Source organism: Cryptomeria japonica, chromosome 2 (genome assembly GCF_030272615.1).
Source record: "Cryptomeria japonica chromosome 2, Sugi_1.0, whole genome shotgun sequence".
Lineage (NCBI taxonomy): Eukaryota > Viridiplantae > Streptophyta > Pinopsida > Cupressales > Cupressaceae > Cryptomeria > Cryptomeria japonica.
Genome location: NC_081406.1, coordinates 168,645,998 through 168,671,710, shown reverse-complemented (window position 1 = coordinate 168,671,710; position 25,713 = coordinate 168,645,998). Strand labels below are relative to the sequence as shown.

The following is a 25,713-nucleotide window of genomic DNA, read 5'->3' as shown; positions in this document are numbered from 1 at the left end:
ATTTATTTCTATTTTTGTTCACAATGTTCATACCTTTTAAGTAAACATTAGTTGTTATAAGTATCATTGAAATAGAATTTTGTTATTATTTGTAAATTCTATTGGGTAAAAGTTTCATGTATCAATTATTTATTAGTTTCATTTATGTTTGTAGCTATTACATTACTTTAATATTTTTTCATTGAGCCCCATCCAAGTGTTTTGGTTTGTGCATTAGATGTCTATGACTAAGATCCTAAACTAAAAAATATCTCTTAAATACTATGTGCAAAGATATCCATGAATATGAACATTTAGTAACCATGGTTTTAACCATGTATTTGAATGCAAAAAATGAGCTATCTAATGTTGGACTCAATAGATCAAGGTATATAAATAATGATAATCTTTATTGTCTATAAACAAGGAAATTATAATTCCGAAAGAACCCATGTTTATAGAAATGAGAACGCTTCAAAATGATTTTTTCTTTCACCATTATACCCAATTAAATAAGATTGAAAACTTTATATGAATTCTTTAATGTAGTTTAAGGATGCACTAAAATCTACAAAATGTTTTTTTAATTTATAGATCGAGGTGCTTATGTTAGAACATCTTGTTGCAGAGATCTATCATACAATTATTTTTCAGGCGAGTTTCCTTCATGGATGAAAAATACAAAACAAATGTAAGCATATTAAATAAATTTCTCTAATTTTTACCATACATGCTGACAAACCAAATTTTATTGCAAATATTTATGTATATTTTCTAATTTTTTTATTAATATAATAAAATATCTTTAATAAAATATAATAATTTTAAATTTGGATTTATAGAATCTTTGAGCTAGTCTAATCATATTTACAAGAGCCTTCCATAAGATATCTTTATTAATTCAAGAGAAAAATAAAATACCCTTATTAAATATATTTTCCATAGATATATGTATTTCAATAGGATTTAGCATCTTAGCATCATTATAGATTTTCTTTTATTTTGATCTAAATTATAACTATCATATATTTGATGGTTAATTACTAATCCCTTCGATTCTACAGGAATTTGATAGAGAATTCATTTAGCAAAAATCCTACATATGAAAGGTTTTCTTCTAATCTATTTCAACTTTCAAGAAAATATATATCTAATTTTATTTGGTTCTCGATAATATAAGAATATGAATACTTAATTTAATCCTATTTATAAATTTTTTTATATTTCTCAACAATCACTAAAAATATGTGTGTTTGTATTGAAAATGAATTGCTTCCAGTGTTCAAGATTATCTTCAAAGAGGCTTCAAGTGCAAAGATACACTATGTGAGTCCATAAATAGTATATTTTATGCTCTATTATCATAATGAATTGCATATATACTTATAATAATTGACATAATATTAGCCTTAATTAAAAAACTAACATGAGAAATGTGGTGGTATGATAAATGTATAATTATTTCTTTCATTTATTAGGGCATCAAATAAAATGGTTAATAAGAATATCATGTGACTAATATTAGTGGCTGACTTACCAATGGGAGGTAGGTTAATTGGAAGAAAATTGGCCCACCATTTGTCCTCTTCTACGTAGTGTAAGTTACCAAGGTAGTGGGAGTTATAGAGGCAATATTTGAAAATTAGATTTATAAATTCTCCTTTGAACTATTATGTGAACCATTTGACAACTGGGTCCCTAAAAATTGATGATTAGTAATTTTTTCCCTTACTAGCTATTACCCTAGATTTTTTAAATTTTTGGTCCCTCACTTTAGAATGCAAGTTCTTGTTTGAAAATTGTCCTTTAGCATATTCTTGCCTTTTGTATGCCAATAAGTCATGTCTCTAGGTTGCCCCTTTTTCCAAATGTTGTACCAAGTTAGCAAACATTTGAGTTTCTGAACTCAATGCTTATGGTACAAAAGTTCACAAAATTGTTGACCAATCGAATACTCTTTTCTTGAAGTCTTATTGTTGGTTATGTATGCTAAGAAGCCTTTGCATCAATTAGTTGGGTGTGTTTTGAACCTTTACCTCCTTTCATTTATATGGTTCATGAGTTCTTAAGTCCATTGACCATCTGACTACTCTTTAGGATGTCTTGTCTCTCTAGTCAGAAAATTGATAGTTTTTTGAACCCCATCACCCCTTATCACTTATTGTTCAAGAGTTCAAAAAGTCACCGACTCCCCAACTTAAGAGGTTTCTCATCCTGCAAGGAGAGATCATTCTAAAGTACTTACAAGTACAAGGCATTAATGATCAATTGTGGTGGAAGTTATTTACACAATTTTTGAAGGAGAATGAAGGTGCTCCTGCTGCTAGAATTAAATAAATTTAATGCCCCTTCTTAAAAAGAGAGATATCATTTTAAAACAGTCATTTCGCCTTAAGAACTAGTAGGAAGAAGCTTTGAGTTTTCATGGTAGAAGTAAATTGCACATTAAAAACACACATGAATAGGTCAAGTTAAAAGATTTCTTTTATTTTCCTCTCTTTCTTGAGTTAAAGGTGAAGCCTCCTAATAAGTCTAGCCACTATGCTAAATTGAGAATCTCCTCATGAGTCTACTTGACAAGGCTCTATTATATGGTCACCCCCTTCCAACCAGTGTTGCAGATCTTTTTGTAAATTGCCTTTTATATCACTAGTTCAAAACCCTTGTTTCCTCGATGCCTCCTAGTATAGAAAATGGCTTGGAGGATCTAGCTAACATAGAGCTAGGTGATGTGAGTCTGCATGACATTCTATGAAGAATGAGAGAAGAATTTTCCTCTCCTATTACCAAGAAAGTCATAGAAAGTGGCCTCCTTGAAGTTGGTGGTTTCCCACATGTCCTCCCTTGTCCTAAGTTAATTGTCTCTCATGCTAATCACTACCACCCCGAATCCCACAAAATTAGAACCTTCAATGGTTTGTTGCTTGCCAAAATTGATTTTGAAATTGTGACTCAAGTGCTTAGGCTTCCTGAATATGACTAGTTTGTGATTATATCTTTGGCATCTGAGTGGGATTATTTTTTAGATAAAAAGGAATTGTGCCACAACCGAATTACAACTAGTTGGTTAAAGGTTAAGAACAAGGGTAAATCAAAACTCCCCTCATTGTTAAAAAGGGATCATTTCTAGAATGAGATATCTAATGCCATTACCCTTTTACATCAAGTTGTGGGAAGTGTCAAAGTGGAGGAGTTTCTATTCTAGATGTACCAATTTATAATTGTTATTTGTGGTGATAATTCATATATTTATTGGGCAAGACTTATAAGCCAACATTTATATGAGCAGCTAGTCAGTTATCAATGAAGGGCATCTTTTCATATGTGTTCATTGTTGAAATATATCCTTGCTAGAAGAGAAGTGTCTTGGCCAAGATCGCAAACCCTAAGCTCCTCGATGGCACATGTGCTCGTATATGATTATTTCTCATAGTCGCAAATGAAGTTAAGGATGAAATATTATCTTTGTGTCAATGACGCTTTCTTGTGGATAGTGATTAAAAGAATTAAAGGTTCACTTGAATGGAGGTTATCTTTAGAAGCTACAACTCTTGTAACCTGATTCACTAGCTATTTTATTCAATTTGATAGCTTCTCATATATAAGGATTGGGGGTTATGAAGATTGTTGGCATTTGATGTTCCAGTGATGCTCCAGTGAAGATTGGTGGTTCCTGATGATTGTAGATTATTAGGAGTTGTCATTGATGGAAACTCGGCCTTCTAATTTGATCTAGTATGGAGTTTTGGTTAACTAATTATCTTGAGAATGTCTTCTGATATTAGTTTGCTCGGTGATGCTCAGTGTATAGTTTTGTGATTGTTCTCACTTCTGGTGAAGCAAATTTTGGTTTTGTTTATCAGTTATTAGTTGGTCTGGTATATGAGGTATATTATCACAATAATCTACCCTCCAGTGTTAATTCCTATGTCTGTTTGAAGATCTAGTATCTGGTAGAATAGTAAAGAAGAGTATTCTTCATGTTTGGTGGTGTATCATATATTTGGATTCTTTAAGTTGATTCTGGTGATTGGAAATGTGTTTGGGGAGATATGTGAGACCTATAGGAAGCATGTGATATTGTATTTTGGGTTTGAAATATGGTTCGGTAATAGATCTAAGCTGACTTGCAGCTACACATTTCATATTTTTATAATTGGTAAAGCTGACTTGTGGAAGATTAATTTTTGTATGTGCAAATATATAAGACCGATTTGGATGATGCATTTGGAGTGAGATATGATGTGGTAGACTATTTTGAAGCAATTGAACACAGTTTCACATGTGTATCTTGATCTTGGTTGATTCAGTAAGTAGTTGCAGAGCAGAACATAGAAGATAAGCAAATCAGTTACAGTGGATCATTTTGCACTTAATCAGAACTAATTTTTGGCATAATCAAATGCTATTTTCCAATTCACCACCTTTTTTAATCAATTTTTAATCTCTTGTAAGGTAGCGAGCCTTCCTCTGGGGTTGTTGCCCTATTTTTGTAACTTGAGCAGTCAGCTCTAGGCAATGTGCCTGAATGCAAGTGCATTCCCCTTATGTAATATTGTTTTTCTATTGACCATATTGGAATAATATTGTGGGTTCAAATCCCACTGTGGTTTTTCCCTTTTGGGTTTCCACATAAAAATATTGGTGTTATGGTTGCTTGGTTATTTGTTTTGTGCTGCTACACTTTACTTTCTTTCTTATACATTCGGTGGTTGAAGAATAAGCTTATCAAGTTTGAAATTTGTAAAACACTGATTCACCCCCCCTCTCATTGTTCATTGATTCCAACAATTGGTATCAGATATCAGTTCCTCTAAGGAAGCCTAATCACTTGAGGAAGGTCTAGGAGATTGAATCAATGGATTCTAGTTTGCAGAGACAACTTTGTGTGGCACTTAAGGATCTTGATGCAACAAGAAATGAAATAAGTTCCTTAAAGAGAAACTTGAATGCAGATAGAGAGAATGTTGTATTGAATAATGAAATGCAATCCATTGTGATGAAGCTGACTAAGGAGATTCAAGACCAGAAGAAGAATGAAGAAAGTTTGACTCAATCATTGAAAGTCAGATCAGATGAATGCCTTAGACTTACTTATGAGAATGATCAATTGAAGCTTGAGTTGATGCAATCAAGGAATGATGGACAAGAGCTTGAATGATAAATTGTTGCCTTAAGAGATGAACTTGCTATTGCAAATTAATGCAAGGAAAAATTTAATGCTAGCTTAGCAAGGCTTGATGAGATGCTGGATAGTTAGAGACATGGAAAGGACACATGAGGACTTGGATATGAGAAAGAAAAATCCTCTAGCTTTGGACCGAGCAATGCAAAACCTAATCATTAGAAGAGAAAGAATCCCCTAATAAGACAACCTAATGCTTATAAATTCAATGGTAGATGTTTTACTTGCAATAAATCTGATGATATGGAAACTCAATGTAGAAGTAGGATAAATAATTATTGAACACAATGTACCACTGAGAGTGGGGTGAATCAATGGTTCTAAAATCTTTTACTCATAATCAAAATTTAAGAATCGGTTAGCAATCTAAACACTAAAAGGGGTATGTTGGTAAGCAAAGAGAAGAAAATAAAAAATAAAACACACAAAGGCATACAATGACACAACACCAAATGTATGAGGAAAACCCAATGTGGGAAAAACCTCAGTGAGTAATGCTACTGGAGACTACTACTCCAATCCAGCCTCACAAAAAATAATTGATTATAAATATTTTAGGGCACCAGCCCAAGGAGTACCAACCCCTATTGATTTAGGGCACCAAGCACCAACTCGGTGTTAAATAATGGATAAATTTAATACAACAGTTATTGCCTCATAACAAATGGATTTTGTAACTCCTATTCAATTTCTATCCACTAGTTATACTATGCTCTGTTTCACCAGTTTCTTCACTACCGATTATCTGTTAGCTCTCTCTGATCTCCTACCAATCACTGTTGGCTTTCTTCTCTTCTTCTGATCCTCACCCTACACTATCTCACTCACAAATTATTTTCCACCGGTACACACTTTGTTGATATATTCGTCCGATAACTCTGTATTAGTTCATCGGTTTCTCTATCACTGCTAGTAAATGCCTCTTACCGATTTACTCTACTAACACTTTTTCTCTTTGATTCTCAGTGAGGAGTCTCTAAAGCTGATTTCTCTCTCCTTGCTCAAGCCTTTTTTTTTTTCTAACAACTTGCATCCAGTATCAAGTGTCCTAGCCTTTAGTCTGCATATTTAAATCTGAAGTTTCCCACCAAAAGCATCATTCAAATGATAGCGTGTTAGGGTTTTCTACCACCAATACAATCTGCATCCAATCTAATCAGATCTTCAATTCTTGGAATGATAATCTGGATCACATCAATCAGCACCGCTATATCCTCATCTTCCAATATACATTTTCTATTTTTAGACATCTGCAACTGGTTTTTCAAGATTTCTCTGTCTATCACCATTTATGGCTCAACTATTTCTTTCGACCACTGTGCGCAAGGATCGGATTGTTCTGCATGACCAGATTAATCACCTATCTCTCTATCTTCCTCAAGCTGCAACAATCTATAATTGATCCGTGATTTGTGTGTTTTTCCATTAATATCGACCTACTCATTACCTACCATGTCAATGACTACTCCACCGACCTCTACAAGCTTTCCACTTGTCATCCTTATCGACATCCACCTCTTCTTAGACTGCTGAGTCGGTTTGGCATCCTTCACCAACCAAGACTCACTATCAATTCAAATCACCTTGCTAGTATAACCTAACTAGTTCACCTTTTTGCCTCCTAAATTCTTCTCTATTGGGGGATAAGCTTGGCCTTCCATCAAACACACTGATCCATCTATTTAGATTGTTATTCTTTGCATGCTAGTGATCCTACTTGCTGGTAGATGCATTATCTCATATGTACCAGTACCATACCTTATTTGTCTTCTTGCATAGTCCTCCTATATATCGGTGGCCTGGACATACTCCACCTGTAGTGTTGATGTGATTCTTTTAATAGTCTACCTCTTCATCACAATCAACACCCACCATACCGATTAACTGTACATAACAACTTGATTTATCTACTTGCATACATTGATCATTGTTACTCACCGGTCACTATTACTTACTCACCGGTGACCATACTATACCATTTGACATCAATGACAACTTAATACCAATCATGCCAAGGAATGAACAAAGTGAACAATGGTCCTACCTTTAACAGTCAATGTTTCATATGCAACAATTTTGGTCATAAGTCAAACATGTGCAAAGCAGTAATAAATAATTTTCAGAACAAGAGATGTTATGTTTGTGGGATGTTTGGAAATACCTCTAACCAATGCAGAATGAGACCAAACTAGATGAATTTTAGACCTATGTAGAGAAATGTTGTTTACCATGCATGCAACAAGCCAGGTCACATTGCAAGGTATTGCAAAAGAAAGAATAATGGTCAGGTAAACAAAGGCAAATTAGATGAGAAAGGCAAAGAAAAAGTAGATGAAATCAGATATTAGCATAAGAAAATGTGGGTTAAGAAATAAAATTCTAATGTGAAGAATAGATCCACACCTGAATCCGATGATGGAACCTCATCAAGTAACTAGGGCTTTTCGGCCTTAGGGGGCCTTTTACATGCAGATTCATAGAACCCCCTCTTTGGTGATTTGTAACTGATTTTGGAAGGTTGCAAAAGGTTTAAATCATGTACGTAGATGTTATTCGAAAGATCTGATGAAGATTAGAGGGTCTGGTAAGCAATTTCATGAAAATCAAGGTAACCAGTTGAAGCATTTTTTACAACACAGAATTAGGTTTTCAAAGGTTGAAAAGGCATTTCAAAGGTTTTTTTTTCACAATGTGATCAAGAGTAAAGAGCAGTGCAACGAAGAAAGGAGATTTGGCAATCTAAATTGAGCTTCTAGCAACCCAAAAGCAATTTCTTGCGCTCGGTTGAATCAAAAGGTATTTATCTATTTTGTGAAGCTATCCGTTTTCAAACCCTAGATTCAAAATGGCATCCACATCTGGAATTGCTACTCCATTGGTTGTTGAGATTAAGGATAGGGCTAGACATGTTTTCAAGAAACACCCCTGAAGTCTATCTAAGGTGATCTGGAAGGAGCATTTTCTTTGGTACCCTACGAATTTCTTCACAATGAGGAAATCAGGGCACATATCCATTGTAATCTTGAGGAGCTTGGAAGTGTTGATATATTGTCCCTATACAACAAACTGATAACTCAATGATGAAAAGTTAGTACCAAACCGATACTGAGAGGGGGGGGTGAATCAGTATAGACAAAAGCACTTTCCTCTAACCGGTTAGACAACAAACACTGCAAATGACTAGCAAACACTAACACTGATTTGAAACAGAGTACAATCGGTAAAGTTAAGAATGATTGTGACAAGCATTAACCAGTTAATCACTTAGCTTTCCACTTAACCTAATACCATACTTCCATTTCACCCTTATACATGAACAGGTAATCTATCATCAAAAATATAATAATAGCTAGTTCAGCATGATTTACCTTCAAACACAAATCACTTAAACCATCACATGAAAAACACCACACATGACACATAGATTTTTCACGTGGAAACCCAACTGGGAAAAAACCATGGTGGGGATGAATACCCACAAGCTATTTTTGAACTCTTTAGAAGTCTGCTCTATTAGGAGCCTAGTCCGGTTAAAGACTTATTAAAATAGGTTCTGTTAGGAACCGATCCTGCTAGGGATCACCTGGTTAAGGGATGGCTAAATACCCGGTTAAGGGTTAAACCTTGTTAGAGGATTTCAAGAAATCAATGAATTTGAGTCACCCTATTAAAGGATTTACAACAAGCTGGTTAAAGCTACCTTGTTAAGGGATTTCTCAACTATTGAGGTGGTTAGAGATCAATAGGTATTACAATGATCTGGTAATAGCACTCAATGCCAATGCAGATCCGCTTTAGTTCCTCTTCTCCTTCTACACTCACACTCTGCAAGTATCAATCATCTTATCCGATTTGGCAAGAATCACGTATCTCTACACTTAGATACACACATAATATTTGCCAACAACCTCAGAAAGAAACATAACATGCACCTTATAGGAAATAGATAGGTCGGTAGCATAAACCCTGAACCCTAAACTTTTTAGCGTAAGCATTTCAAACGGTTCAATCCTAACCATTAAGCATATTGCATTAAATGCAACAGTCTTGAACCGATCTCAAGACTTTCTCCATCGTTCGTTCTCCACCGCATTCATGGTGGCTGATAATCCATCACACGTTTTCACCATTTACAAACTTCGCACATTCCCGAGGTAGATAGGAGAAATCTCCTTCATGCAAGATCCTTCATGCACACAAGGCTGACGTGGCAACATGATTTGTTCTTCATTACAGTGCTAACTCATCACACAATATCATTGGTTGAGTCACATAGGCTTGGAACACATCAACTGGAAACCCTGTAGTTGAGACTACCAACCAGTAGTCATACAAAGCTTTCATGTAGCGGTTCCCATACCAACATACCAGTTCACCATCATACCGCTTCACTTTAGCACATATACCGGTTCACAATCATACTGGTTTGCCAATTGCAAACTTCAATATACCGGTTCATTCTTCAACATATTAACATCAATGACAACATACAGTGTCATCATGTCTTCATACTACCGGTTCACATAATGCCAACAATCTCCCCCTTTGGCATTGATGGAAATATACCAAGACATCTCTCCACTTCACATCTTCTCCCCCTTTGACAACAATGCCAAAGTGGAGGCACAAGCTTCCCTGATCCATTATGCTACTCCCCCTAAGGAGTAGCATCCTTAAACACATCAATCCTGAAGAGATTTGGCAATGCAATACCTGACTGATGTGGATCACATACCTTAGTTCACCTCCTAAAGGGGCAGCATCCCTAATTCACCTCTTAAGTAGGTAAATGTAGCCTTTAGGAGAGGCTTGGTGAATATGTCTGCTAACTGCTCCTTGCTGGAAACATGTTCCAGTGCAATCTCTTTGTTCTGAACCTTTTCCCTCAAGAAATGATACTTAAGCTCAAAGTGCTTGGTTCTAGAATGCAAAACCGGATTCTTGGAAATATTAATAGCACTTGTGTTATTACAAAATATGCTTACCGGTTCAGATACAGGAACTTTGAAGCCATTTGGTACATGCTTCATCCAGATTGTCTGAGTGCAGTTCATGAAAGCTGCAACATACTCCACTTCTACTATAGATTGAGAGATACAACTCTGCTTCTTACTCATCCATGAGACTAGTCTGCCACTGAGAAAGAATGCACCACCGGTTGTACTCTTCCGGTCATCCACATTACCAGCCCAATCAACATCTATGAATACTTTCAAGTTGAAATTATTGTTATAAGGATACCACAATCCATAGTTAACAGTTCCCTTTAGATATCTAAGAATCCGCTTGATTGCAACCAAGTGGGATTCTCTTGTGCTTTTCTAGAACCTTGCAGTAATGCCAACTACATGTGCAATATCTAGTCTACTATGCACTACATAGAGTAACTTACCAATCATTGATTGGTATTCCTTCTCATCAACCAAGGTTGAGTCATCCTCTTTGGATAATTTACAACCGGTCACCATTGGTGTACCAACCGGTTTGCTATCTTCCATGCCAAAGGTCTTCAACACTTCTTTGACATACTTGGACTGAGTAATAAAGATTCCATCTTTCATTTGCTGAATCTGTAGTCCAATGAAGAACTTAATCTCCCCTATGAGTGACATTTCAAATTCTTCTTTCCTCTCATCTGCAAACTCATGACTCATCTTGTCATCTCCACCAAAGATTATGTCATCAACAAATACTTCACAGATCAGAATCTAATCTCCTTCTTCTTTCAAGTAGATATTGCTATGTTCATTTGTTCTCGCAAATCCAATCTTCACAAGATGGGAGTGCAGGCATTCATACCATGCTCTAGGTGCCTGCTTTAGACCATATAAGGCTTTATGTAGCCTACACACCATGTCAGTGTCTTCAGATAGGGCAAACCCATCTGGTTTCTCTATATACACCTCCTCTTCAAGTACTCCATTTAGAAATGTAGATTTTACATCCATTTGATATACTTTGAATCCTTTAAAAGCTGCATATGCAAGAAGCATATGAACTCCTTCCAATCTTGCTACTGGAGAAAAGGTTTCTCCATAGTCTTCTCCTTCTTCTTGGGCATATCCTTTACATACTAATCTGGCTTTGTTCCTTACCACTGTGCCATCCTCATTTAGCTTATTTCTAAAGACCCATTTGGTTCCAATGACATTTTTATGCTCAGTCTGGGTACCAAGGACCATGTACCATTCTTTTCTATCTGATCAAGTTCCTCTTCCATTGCCTTGATCCAATCTTCATCTTTATGTGCCTCTCTGAATGATTTAGGCTCAAATTCAGAGATCATACATGAGTTTTCTCTGATCTTTCTTCTTGTAAGAATTCCTGCATCCTTGTCTCCTATGATCTGCTTTGGATCATGATTGAGTTTGACATACCCGGGTATGTTCTTAACAACTTCCTCTTTCTTTTCTTCATTATCCTCATCTTCATTATCATCAACATCTACTGGTCTAGGAACGCTATTACTGGTGCTGGGCTGATTTGCAACTGGTTCCCAGAAGGTTACTATCGATTCATTTCTCACTTGCTCACTGTCGGTTTCCTTTAGTTTCTCAGAGTTTTCATCAACCCTAACATTGATGCTTTCAACGATTCTCTGAGTCCTATTATTGAAACATTTGAGAGCTTTACTTTTGGTGGAATATCCTAGAAATATTCCTTCATCACATTTTGCATCGAACTTGCTTTGATGTTCACTTCTCTTGATATAGAATTTGCTACCAAATACTTTAAAGTAGCTTACCACTAGTGTCTTACCGGTCCAGTACTCATAAGGAGTCTTACCCTTTCCTTTCTTGATGAGTACCCGGTTCATTGTGTAGACTGCAGTGCTCACCGCTTCTCTCCAAAATGTGTGAGCAACCTTTCCTTGGATTAACATAGTTCTAGCCGCTTCAACCATAGTCCAATTGTTCCTCTTTGCTAAGCCATTCTACTAAGGAGTTCGAGGGGCAGACAGTTGCCTCTTGATGCCATTCTCTTCACAATATTTGTTGAATTCACCGGAAGTGAATTCCCCTCCTTGATCAGTTCTAAGGCATTTGATTCTTCTACTGCTTTCCTTTTCTACCAGTGCTCTGAAAGCTTTGAACTTTCCAAAGGCTTCAGGCTTGTCCTTCAAGAATGTGACCCACATCATTCTTGAGTAATCATTTGTAAGAATCATAAAATACCTATCTCCTTGCACACTCCTAGTTTTCATAGGACCACACAAATCAGTATGCACAAGATCAAGTAAATTGTTTGCAGTGAAAGATATACCTTTGAAAGTTGAGGAAGACATTTTCCCCAGTTGACACTCTCTACACAAAGGATTTTCTAGTTTACTCAGCACCAGCAATCCTCTAACTACCTTGATCTTACTGGCCTTCACAATGTTATCAAAGTTTACATGGCAAAGTCTCCTATGCCATATCCATCTATCATCAAACTTAGCCATAAGACAGGTACTGATATTTGCATTCAGCTGAAATAGGTTACCTTTGGTCTGCATACCGGTGGCCACCAATTCGCCATTCTTTCCTTTGATTCTGCACACTCCATTATTGAATTTCAGAGTGAGTCCATTATCATTCAGTTGGGAAACACTCAAAAGGTTGTGTCTGAGACCATCAACCCAATACACATTGTCAGCATTGCTCTTTCCATTTAGAGAGATGGACCCTCTTCCTTTGACCATACATGGTGCATCATTACCAAAGTGAACCACACCACCATCATACTCTTCCAAAGATAGAAACTTGCTCCGGTCACTAGTCATATGGTGAGAGCAGCCACTATCAATAATCCACTCATTGGAATTGTCAAAGTGGGAGACAAGAGCCTTCTTGTTTGACACATCTTCCTTTACTGCAACAAACACAATATCTTCATTTTCTTCATCTTCTGATTCCTCATCTGTGACACCTTCATCAACTGCTACAAAACAGTTTCTCTGGTTTCCTCCTTTGAATTTCTTGAATCTTTCTGGTTTGTCCTTGTTGTCATCATTAGGATAGTTTATAGCAATATGTCCTATCTGGTTACAGGAAAATCATTTCAAAGGAAGTTTACCTCTGTATTTACCGGTTCCCTTTGGAAGTCTCTTGGCAAGAAGACCTTCAAATTCCATCAAAATCTCCTCATCATTCATTTCTCTGCTCTGTTTTGGTTCACCGCTGGTGCTTGCTTCTTTGCCTTTTCTAGATGGTGTAGCTAATGCTCTAAAGGCTAATTCAGTCTTCTGCACACTACCATCAAAATGGTTTAACTCATAAGCAGTCAACTTTGCAATGATGGAGTCTAGGGATACCTTAGTCTTGTCTATTGACCTCAACTCCTGAATAGCTACAACCCTTATTGCATAGACTGGCAATAAGGATCTCAAGACTTTGCTTACAATAGTGGAGTCTTCTATTTTTCCTCCTGCACTCTTGATGTCTCCAACAACGGTTTTGATTCTTATTCCATATTGTTGAATGGTCTCTCCTTCAACCATCTACATGTCTTCAAACTTACCCCTAAGGCTTTCTTCTTTAGCCTGTTTTACATGCTCATCTCTGCCATAGATATTTTCAAGAGTATCCCATACTTCTTTGGGATTTACTTTATCTTGGACATCAATAAACTCAATGTCAGATAAACTACTAATTAGGGCTTCCATGACCTGCCCATTCTCTTGCATCTCTCTCTTTTGGTCATCGGTAAGAGTACTGGTAGGGGCAACATAAGCATTCTCAACATAGCTCCAGTGTTGAGCACCCATGATTCTGATGTATATCTTCATTCTGTCTTTCCATATATTGAAATTATCTCTGTTGAACTTTGGACCTTCCCTCTTCATCATTTCAAGAGGATCTTTCCCTCAAGCGGTTAAGCTTACAACACAGAGGACCTGGAAGGTGGCTATAATACCAATTGATAACTCAATGATGAAAAGTTAGTACCAAACCGATACTGAGAGGTGGGGGGGTGAATCAGTATAGACAAAAGCACTTTCCTCTAACCGGTTAGACAACAAACACTGCAAATGACTAGCAAACACTAACACCGATCTGAAACAGAGTACAATCAGTAAAGCTAAGAATGACTATGACAAGCATTAACAAGTTAATCACTTAGCTTTCCACTTAACCTAATACCATACTTCCATTTCACCCTTATACATGAATAGGTAATCTATCATCAGAAATATAATAACAGCTAGTTCAACATGATTTACCTTCAAACACAAATCACTTAAACCATCACATGAAAAACACCACACATGACACAAATTTTTCACGTGGAAACCCAACTGGGAAAAAACCACAGTGGGGATGAATACCCACAAGCTGTTTTTGAACTCTTTAGAAGTCTGCTCTATTAGGAGCCTAGTCCGGTTAAAGACTTATTACAACAAAATCTGTTAGGAACCGATCTTGCTAGGGATCGCTCGGTTAAGGGATAGCTAAATACCCGATTAAGGGTTAAACCCTGTCAGAGGTTACCTTGTTAGAGGATTTCAAGAACTCAATGAATTTGAGTCACCTTGTTAAAGGATTTACAACAAGCTAGTTAAAGCTACCCTGTTAAGGGATTTCTCAACTGTTGAGATGGTTAGAGATCAACAGGTATTACAATGATCTAGTAACAACACTCAATGCCAATGCAGATCCACTTTAGTTCCTCTTCTCCTTCTGTACTCACACTCTGCAAGTATCAATCATCTTATCTGGTCTAGCAAGAATCACGTATCTCTACACTTAGATACACACACAATATTTGCCAACAACCTCAGAAAGAAACACAACATCCACCTTATAGGAAACAGATAGGTCAGTAGCATAAACCCTAAACCCTAAAATTTTTAGGTTAAGCAATTCAAATGGTTCAATCCTGACTGTTAAGCATATTGCATTAAAAGCAACAGTCTTGAACTGATCTCAAGACATTTTCCATCGTTCATTCTCCACCGCATTCATGGTGGCTGATAACCCATCATGCATTTTCACTGTTTACAGAATTCGCACATTCCCAAGGTAGATAGGAGAAATCTCCTTCATGCAAGATCCTTCACGGGCACAAGGCTGACATGGCAACATGACCTGTTCTTCGTTACAGTGCTAACTCATCACACAATGTCATCGATTGAGTCGCATAGGCTTGGAACACATCAACCGGAAACCCTAATGTTGAGACTATCAACCGGTAGTCATATAAAGCTTTCATGTACTAGTTCCCATACCAACATACCGGTTCACCATCATACTGCTTCACTTTAGCATATTTACCAGTTCACAATCATACTGGTTTGCCAATTGCAAACTTCAATATACCGGTTCACTCTTCAGCATATTGACATCAATGACAACATACAACATCATCATGTCTTCATACTACTGGTTCACATAATGCCAACACAAATATTTGGTGGATAGCCTGGGGAACCTTAAACCAGAATATCATAATCTATAGGATAAGGGTTTTGTACAGTTTGTCCATTTCTCGTTATTTAATGAAGTGGAATGGATCTAGTACGTCCTCAGTTGAGTCCATGATAAATTTATTGTTGGCTTGATGATGATGATGATATAGTTGTAATAGGTTGTTTTATGACTTTATTTGTGTTGTCATTGATGGAAACCATGTTTTTTAAGTCATCTAGGTCATCTAGACCAACTGGTATAGCCTAACCAGTAGTGGAATCAATTAGACAACAAAACTGCTAAGTTGTTGTCAACCAGTAAATATGAACAAAGTGATGATCAAGTGACCGGTATGGACAATTGGTGAAGAGTTAGATGTTGCAGTTTTTCAGGAGTGATGGAGACATGAACATGCACCTATTTTCCAAACCACATCATTAGATTCAGTGTATTGAGTGAGTTATGATGGATTTTCTAATCACTGTCAGGAAGAACAGAGAACTCGTATAGTAGAGTTAGTTTGATCGATAACCAATAGACTTATTGTTATGTTTTTAAGTTATGAATTATTTTTCCAATAAGAGAAAAGTGTAATGAGTGGGAAAATATAAAAGGTGACTATATTCAATGAACCTAGGGAATTGTTCCAAGGTTCTTAACCAACTTAATAGAGTTATTTATAAGGAGATGTAAGCTGCTTGATTTCATATATCAAGTGTGAGAATTTGATCGTGGGCTTGAAGGAGAAGTTAGGTATTGATGTCTAGTCAGTGATAGAAGTTGAATAGAAGTAGATCTAATCAGGCACAAAGGTGCTAACTTCAGATCATTTTAACTTGTTGTCTTCCTTTAATAGTTGCAGCAAGAAAATCCTCTAACAAGATCACTCCTAACAGGGTGCGGTAGGATCCTAGTAGGTCTGAAGGTGAAATCCTCTAACTAGGTGACACATTAGCTTGTGTTTGTAAATCCTAGTAACGTGGGTAGCTCCTACAAGAGCTGGGTCCTAACAAGCCTTACTGTATAGCTCTTAACCGGGCTAAAACACTCTTAACTGGGTGTGCCCCTAACAGGGTGGTTGTATGACCTTAACTGATCAGATCTCTATACTGCAGTTAGAAGATCCTTGTGGGTACTAATTCCCACCGTGTTTTTTCCCAGTTGGGTTTCCATGTTAAAAATCATTGTGTTATGGTTTGCATGCTTTGTTGGATGTTTGCTTATGTGGTTATATTTCCTGCATGCTTATTGATTTTCAAGTTGGTAAAAATAGTTATCAGATTTATTAAGTTTTTTCTTGCATTGATTCACCCCCCCTCTTGGTGCCTTATAAGTTTATTAATTGGTATCAGAGCCTAATTCCCTTAAGGATTAATCATTTGGGAAGGATCTCTAAATCTAACATGGGGGAAGGTTCAATGATTTATAGAGAGCTTTGAAATAGGCTTGCAAAATCTAAAGAAGCCCTTGATGAACTAAAGGTCAATTACATAGCTTCATTGGCTAAGAGAAGAGAGTTGGTTGAGCAGTTGTTGGAACTCAGTGAAAGCAGTTCATCTGAGGAATCAACCATTGATTCCTTGTCTAATGAGGTGGAAAAGGTGAATGATGAAAATAAAAATCTGAGGAGAGAGTTCGAAGCTCTTACCCTCAGGATGAGCCAAGAGTTGGAAGCCAGGAGGGCAACTGAAGACAAAATAAGAGATAAGGAGCATGAGATCTTTAAGATGAACCAGGAGATTGGTACCCCGCATGCACATCTTCATGAGACAAAAGAAGAAAAAGAGGAAATGCAAGTTGATCTAGACATGGCCATGTCTCTTAGAGAAAGTCTCACAAAGAAGAATGAGGAGCTTACCAAGGAATTGGCTGATGCAAATGAGTTACTAGCTAAATTAAAAACGAGCACTGTTATTCTTGATGAGCATATTCAAACACAAAGGTAGAAAGGAGATACACATGGCTTGGGATACACAACCTTTGAACAAGGGGAGCCATCTGGTACCAAGGAAACCATGCATGAAGCCAAATATGTACCAAAGACCAAGAAGAACACTAGTAAGAGAACCTACAAACCAGTTAAGGGTTTTGGTGAATAATTGATCACAAAGAGGGGAGATTGGAGACCCTATGCACCCTTGGAAGGAGGTTTGGAGCCATAACAAATAAGAATAACCCATGTAGAGATGATTGCCTGAATGATCTTCATGTCATAGTCACAGGACTACCAATACTAGAGTTTGGAAGATAAGATGGTGGTTGAAATCCAAAGTCAGAGTAGGTCAAAAGATAGAAGGAACACCCCTGACAACAATTTTACTCATTAAAGAACATAGGGTTTTGGTAACAAGTAGTAGCAGAGTGGCCTTTAGCCAAATATATTCCTTGTCATAACTAGGACCGTGTCTCCGTCCTAAAGTTACTAGTCCCAAATACAGTATAAGGAAACCTGAATGGAGTTTCTCACCATTATTAGTTCAAAGTGGGATGTTGGATGTTGTGTAGGGATCTCTCAAATAAGTTTTGAGCATTGCTAATAGAGGGTATTTTGTGTTTGGTACTCTTAATCATCCACAAGATAGTCCAAAGTGTTAATGTCTACATTGTGATAGTAAAGGGTAAGAGAGGAATGTTCCACATGGTTTCTTGTTGGGTTAAGGGAAACATATGAGCCCATTGTTGTGAAATATGCCTACATTGTGTTGATTGGAACCCCACCTACTGCATAAATTGGTATTAGAGCTTAGAAGGTCTGGGCAAGAGAGTTTGGTGTTTGTGTGTTGTCTTGTGCAAGTTGAGAAGAGAACCTAGTTACCAAAAGACTAGGTAGAGAAGAAGAGAGAAAGACCTAGGTGAGCCAAGGACAAAGTGGAAGCAAGGTTAACGGGACTTGCTTGAAGAGATGGATTTGTTGAAGAGGTATATTCTGGGTGAGGGTTCAACAAAGAAGAAACAAGAAAAGAAAAGAGAAGAAAAAGAGAGGAAGAGGAAAGAGGAAAAAATGAGGCCAACAGAGTTGAGAAAGATAAGAGAAATAAGGCAAGTCATGGAGGAGTTGGAAAGCAGAATAGAATGAGAGATGAAAAAATGGAATATACCAATCAAGAAGAAGATCACATGGACCATTAGAAAGATTGTTCAAAGGAGATAAAGACAAGAAAGGACCGCATCAATAAAGGAGGTAAGCAATGAGAGGGAAAGTACACATATGATTATCTTAACATCAAGAGGACAAGGTAGATATGGTTGTGGATGAGTCTCTATGACATTTTCAGTTGATTGAATCTAATGATCAAGTTGGACAAGTTGAAGGGCATGATGATGTTGATGTTAATGATCATGTTTCTAATGAAGAGGTTGCATATTTGTTTGTTGATGAGGAATATGCAAGTTTGCAAGGACATGTTGATATGGTAGTATATGATTCCATAAACGAAGATATTTGTTCTCATGCATGGGGAGGCAAAACCATTGAAGAGTCTCCATATTGGCAGTTAGAATATGAAGGTGAGGCCTCCTATGTGTTTGTATTGATCGAGAAGATTAGTAAAGAGGAAGATGATGGACCCAATTCCAAACAAGGGGTTCCATATTTTGTTTTGCAAGTGTGGTGCAAGGAGATGTTGAAAGATGGGTATGATATTAGTCAAACAACCCTATTAGATGGAAGGGTAAGTAGATACAAAGAAATGATATGCAATACTCTTTTTGAAATAGAAGCCTCAAGGAGGGATAGGCCAAGATTCAAGATGAAGCAGGTAGGGGAAGGCAACAGGGTAGATGGGAACCAAGTTTGTTTGGACAAGTTGAAACCAAAAGTGAAAATGAAGACCAATTGGAGTTGTTACAAAAAGGATAAGGGGTAGTGCATGATGGACATCACAAAGGTGCATACAAAGGATGATGACCTATTACTACCCTCAATCCAAGAGGGCTTGGACTTTCTTTTGGCTGGAAGTAAGGTGTAGTAGCACCCAATGATCTTCATGCATCCATAAGGAAAAAATTAAAATTCGGTTTTTTTTTGTGTCAAATAAGGTTTTATGGACCATTTTGGTGATGATTTGTAGTCAATCAATGTAATAGGGAACCCTTTTGGGTTCATGGTGCAAAGTTGTTAGGAATTTGTCAATATTCTCATAAGAGGGTCAAAAGTCGTCAATATGCCTCCAATGGAATTTAATCATGTATGAAGGTCTATTTGACCTCTTTGAACCTATTTGTAATCAGTTGGAGTCATAGGGGATCCTTTTAGGGTCCCTTAGCAAGTTTTGTCAAAAGTTGTCATTAGAACTTTTCTTGAAAAGTGTCACATTGAGCAAAGTTGTTAATTTTGGGCTATTTAGTGTCCAAATATCAGTTATGGACATTAGAGGGTTGAGCCAACCTATAAATAACTTTGTTTCATCGACCATGGGTTTGGTTGGTGGATTTTTGAAGGTTTTTGCTAATAAAGTTGAAGTTTTTGTGTATTCCAATACGTTGCAGACTGTCTTTTACTTTTTTTATCATTGAAAACATTCATATTTGAATCTTAAGTCTATTGTAAATGAAATAATAATGATTCTACTTTATTTTGCCTTTTATTTTATCAAGATCCATTGATATTTGACTAAGATACAATCATTTTTGTAAGAACTGCTATAAACCTTGGTTAGGGTATCCAGTCACAAAAATAAATGTATAACTCTTCCTCCCATCAGTGAAAGATCACCCCAATGGGTGGGAAAGTGTATTATGATGTTCCATTTCTTTCCTTTTTGGTTGCAAGACTCCAAATTAAATATGGTATGTGTTTGGGCATGAAGACAATTTGATATGCTCATGTATTAGATCTAGTAGAGTAGTAAGGGTGGAGAAGTTGGTTGGAAAACCAGTGAAGCATTTTGGTGATTGGTTGATGACAGAGAGGGGAGAGTGGAGACCATATTCACCCTTGGAAAGAGGTTTGGATCCATAACAAATAAGAATAACCAATGTAGAGATGATTGTCCTAATGATCTTCTTGTCATAGTCATAGGGTTGTCAATACGAGAGTTTGGCAAATAAGATGGTGGTTGAAATCCAAAGTCAAAGTAGGTAAAAAGGTGGAATGAACACCCCTAATATCAGTTTTACTCATCAAAGAACATAGGGTTTGGGTAACAAGTAGTAGTGGAGTGGCCTTTAGCCAAAGATATTGTCTGTCATAAATAGGACCATGTCTCAGTCCTAAAGTTACCAGTCCCAAATATGGTATAAGGAAACCTAAATGGAGTTTGTCACCATTATTAGTTCAAAGTGGGATGTTGGATGTTGTGTAGGGATCTCCCCAATAAGTTTTGAGCATTACTGTGTTTGGAACTCTTGATCATCCATAGGATAGTCCAAAGTGTTAATGTCTACATTGTGATAGTAAAGGGTAAGAGGGGAATGTTCCACATGGTTTCTTGTTGGGTTAAGGGAAAGATATGAGCCCATTGTTGTGAAATATGCTTACATTATGTTGAGTTGAATCCTACCTCTGCATCACAATGTCAGATTCATTTCTGGGTTACTTTTCTAACCCTTCTAGGCTTCATTTTGCTATCTCTAGCATTTTTTAATAAATCTCTCTTGCAATCTTAAATGATCTCTAGCACTCTATTTGATCTCTCTCACAACCTCAAGTATTCTAAGAAATATTTGAAGTATTCTAGAGGATTTTGTGTTTCTTCTTCTCCAACAAGCATTTCTTCTTTTTAGGTGGGGAAGGGGAGTCTCTTTCCTCTTGCTTTGTTCTCCGTAGTGTACCTATCATTTTGTTTACTTTGTATCTTGTTTATCAATTTATCTATTATCTATCTTGGCTATCCATGGAGGTGAAAACACCAAAATGAGGGTCTGATTATGGCAAACCTCTAAAACACAGCCCCAATATTTTTGTCTCTCTATTTTGTACATAAGTTACTGAAGAGCTATCTTTGTTCAAGGCTTGAATCGTGGAACCGTTGTGAACTTCTTTCCTTTAAATCTTTTTAAGATTTAAAAATTTCTTTAATTAATAAAAATCAATTGAATAATATTATCTTGTTATATGATTCTAATATACTTTGATTTTTATATTTAATTATTATAAATGATTCAAGTAGAGGTAATCAATCATGTATTTATACTTGTATTTCTAAATAACTAAAAACTACTTATATACTACAAGTTTTCCACACTTTATTTCTATGTTTGAAAGTTTGAGACATTGTCATAACTTCATGTTATGCTGCTGTAACTACTTTAGCATTAATCTCCAAACAATTAAGTTCTATTTTATGAGTATTTGAATAGCAACATTCCAAATAAGAAATATAAGAACTGATAATAAGAGTGAAACGGTGATCCCCACAACAATCAATTGAAGCAAACAACTTTAACAGTATTTGTAGATGAATTAAATGAAATTCAAAGTATAAATACGGTCAAAATGTGCTTTCATGCCTTACTAAAAATGATATTTTTCTTGCTCTTTGCTTGGCAGATACTTCTTTGGCCATTAATTGTGGAGGTAATCCATGGAGTCCTTACGAGGGGGATACCAATCCATTAGGCCCTTCCTCATACTATTCGAGCTCTAATGGGAAATGGGCAGTCAGTAATACAGGATTTTCTGTGGATGCTGAAAACCATCCATACATAGTGGCAGACGATAAATCTCAATTTGCCAAAGGAATAAATACAGAAGTGTACGGAACAGCACGTTGTGCTCCTAGCTCCTTGAGATACTATGCATTGTGCCTTCATAATGGAGAATATAATGTACAACTCCACTTTGCTGAGATAGTAATATCCAACGGAATGACCTTTGCAAGTCTAGGAAGGCGCATCTTTGATGTGTATATTCAGGTATATATTACAATATGCTCTTTTCTTTTATGTTATTGTTATTGTTATCTAGGTTTTCCTTGATCTTGTCCAGATTTTTACTAGAAATTAACATAAACTTTGACAGCATTTCATATACTGTTTTTTTATGGGTGCATTATTATACTTTAAAAACTTATGTAGGGAACTAGAAGATTGAAAGATTTTAACATCAAGGATGTTGCTGGAGGCTCATATAAGGTAGTAATAAAGAATTTCACTGTAAATGTGACTGAGAACTATCTGGAGATTCACTTCTTTTGGGCTGGAAAGGGAACTTATGAAGTACCAGTGAAGGGAACATATGGACCTTTGGTATCAGCTATCGTAATCAGTCCAAGTAAGATTCCTTTGCAAATTTGTTTAAGGAATGTCCGAGTCTTTCTATATAATGGTATAGTAAAGTTTGTTTATAAATGCAATTAAATAACCTGCTTTCTATTGACTTAAAATGTTAGCAGGCCTTTAGAATCTACTTTGTGTAATCTGAACAGTTTCCGTTACAGACAATTCTTTTTCTAATACTTCTGATAAAAATGTATTTTGGTTATAGCCAAACCCTTAGCTTTGTATATCGCATATGAGTTGCGTGTCTGATATAAAAAAGTGATGGTCTTTAAGATCTGTCTTCTAAGTTCATCTTTCTTCATTTTGACAGACTTCAAAACCAACAGGACAAATAAAAGCAACAAAGGTAAGATTATCGGTATAGTTTCTGGGGCAGTAATTGCTCTAGGCTTGGCAGTGTGCTTGGCATTCATCCTTTTTAGAAAAAGAAATAAAACGAAGAGCAGATCCTTCGAAGCCAAAGATAATACAGGTAATGATAAATGACTATCCATTTATGCCGCATTTCATACTCCACTGCACTGACACAAGTTTGTCTAAATGCTGCATACAGAATTGACAGATATAGACACAATTTCCAATATGTTCAGTCTAGAGGTGATAAAAAAAGCCACAGATGACTTCAACCCTGAGAATAAAATAGGAGAAGGCGGATTTGGTGCTGTTTTCAAGGTATATAGAGAACTCACACCGATATTTGGCTTCAGTTGTCATGTCTAGCATTAGCTGAAATGGGCCTGAGACAGAGTGCCATGTCTAGCAATTTCTTTAATGCTTTTTGCTTCTCATCAGGGTATACTTCCAGATGGAAAAATGATTGCAGTGAAGCAGATGTTTCCCAAGTCAAGACAAGGAAATCGGGAGTTTCTTAATGAAGTGGGTACAATATCTGCAGTGCAGCATCCCAATCTTGTTGAATTGTATGGATGGTGCATAGAGGGAAAACAGCTACTCTTGGTCTATGAATACATGGAGAACAACAGTCTAGCCCGTAGTTTATTTGGTATATCCATAATCTTGAAAGCCTGTTTAATTCTCTTCATATAACGATGTTTTATATAGATCAATGTTTCAATCTTCCCTCGATGATAACTTAATGTATTCTGTAACCATGCAATCACAGTATCATGAGCTTCCTTCACACTTGGAAACTTTGAAAGCATCTACTGAAAAGAGTTTTTAATGTAATTTTTAGGTCCTGAAGAATTCAGAGTCAAGCTTGAGTGGCCTGAACGATACAACATTTGCCTTGGAGTTGCACGTGGGCTGGCATATTTGCACGAAGAATCAAGACTGAGAATTATACATCGAGATATCAAAGCCACAAACATCCTTCTAGATCAACATTTGAATCCAAAGATCTCCGACTTTGGACTGGCCAAGCTATTTGACAAAGAGAAAACTCATGTCAGCACCAGAGTGGCAGGAACAATGTAAGATTTTCCCTCCCCAAATAAAATTCAATCATTCATTACTTCTATCAACAAAACTATGAAAATGTGCCATGATGTTTACAAATCCAAATTTTTTATTTTTTTTCAGTGGATATATGGCACCAGAATATGCTTTAAAAGGTCAACTCACGGAGAAGGCAGATGTGTACAGTTTTGGAGTGGTAGTCCTTGAAGTTGTAAGTGGCAGAACTCACACAGAGAAGACATTGGACGAAGAGATGGTTTATCTTTTGGAATGGGTAAAAGAAACATTCTTCTAATAAACAATAATGTTTAATAATGCTTAGAAAATAATTTGCAACAGGGAAAAAGCCATAAACAATCATTTCTAATAATACTCAGAAAATAAATTATCATGGAAACATTCTTTCTCATTATTGATGATAATTATTTTGTGATTGCAAATTACAGACTTGGCATTTGTATGAGAAGAAAAGGTTGCTGGATTTGGTTGATGTGAATCTAAAATGCTCAAACTATTCTGTGGAAGAAGTTTCAAGGGTGATCAATGTGGGCCTATTATGCACCCATGGAACTCCTATGTTGCGACCTTCAATGTCGACAGTTATTGGAAGGCTAGAAGGAAAAATAGAAGCTCATGTTTCACATTCTAGACCACCATATTTAGGAAAACAGCAGGTCGATATGGATAGAGAAGAGCCGTCATCATACACTGAGATATTAAGTTTGGAAGGACCATCCAATACCAGTTCCTCTACCTAAGAAAACTTTGGTAATAAGAAACAAGCAAAGGGACAATTTAATGTCTTATATTATAAAGTATCTTCTATTTTTAATAGAATTTCACCTAGACTATCCTGGATTAAAATATGGATCATGATAAGCCTATATTGATTATTAGATGTTCATTCTTAATAAATGTCATATTATTGGACCACTTCCAAAATATACATCAATAAAATGAGTACTATATTTTTTAAAAGCTTCTTAAGAAACACATGAATAGATGTTAGTACTTGTTAAGAAATATAAAAAATGAGACACTAAAATGATAAGTAATATAGAGTTTTTTTTAATAAATGATTCCATCCTTTCTTTCACTAGAGGAAGAAAGAAAGGACTGTATGCTCATGTTTCGCTATTCTTTAAGTTTTTTCTTTTTCATAAATCAAGTGTGAGTGAATTATATTTTATATATTTACATGAAAAAGAAAATAAAAATAATGTCAAAAAATGATTTTAAAATATGAATAAATTAATAGGATTTTCTATAATTTTTTTGGTCAATATGTTTCTTTCCCTTCAACCCCCCTTGCAAGAATATTAATGAATTTTCACTAATATTACATGCTATTTCTTTATAGTCAATAAATTTGAATATGTTTGAATATAATATTAAATAGTAGGTTTGTGGTTTATGTTTTTAGGTTAATAGTGTATCTTCATTACTATCAATTCAAACTCAAAAACTAGAACTATTTTTTCGTCATTTAATAGTGTGATATATTCGCATACAATGATTGCA

General features: G+C 36.2%; 1 protein-coding gene across 1 annotated transcript; it reads left to right on the top strand.

The window, feature by feature from the left end:
- The first annotated feature begins 613 nt into the window (after positions 1-613).
- Positions 614-25,125, top strand: LOC131065958 (probable LRR receptor-like serine/threonine-protein kinase At1g53430). Its single transcript, XM_058000571.2, has 11 exons — positions 614-670; positions 1,044-1,088; positions 1,259-1,305; positions 22,043-22,407; positions 22,570-22,765; positions 23,084-23,245; positions 23,327-23,445; positions 23,566-23,776; positions 23,969-24,206; positions 24,316-24,466; positions 24,639-25,125. The coding sequence occupies exons 1-11, from the start codon at positions 651-653 to the stop codon at positions 24,948-24,950; spliced, it is 1,866 nt and encodes a 621-aa protein (XP_057856554.2). The 5' UTR covers positions 614-650; the 3' UTR covers positions 24,951-25,125.
- Positions 25,126-25,713: the final 588 nt, after the last annotated feature.

What these genes read in the sequence shown, in the direction of transcription:
- LOC131065958 (XM_058000571.2), top strand. Translation starts at nt 651, where the DNA reads ATGAAAAATACAAAACAAAT. An exon ending in ATGAAAAATACAAAACAAAT is followed by an intron (nt 671 to 1,043) that starts GTAAGCATATTA and finishes TCGATTCTACAG; the next exon opens with GAATTTGATAGAGAATTCAT. An exon ending in AGCTATCGTAATCAGTCCAA is followed by an intron (nt 22,766 to 23,083) that starts GTAAGATTCCTT and finishes TCATTTTGACAG; the next exon opens with ACTTCAAAACCAACAGGACA.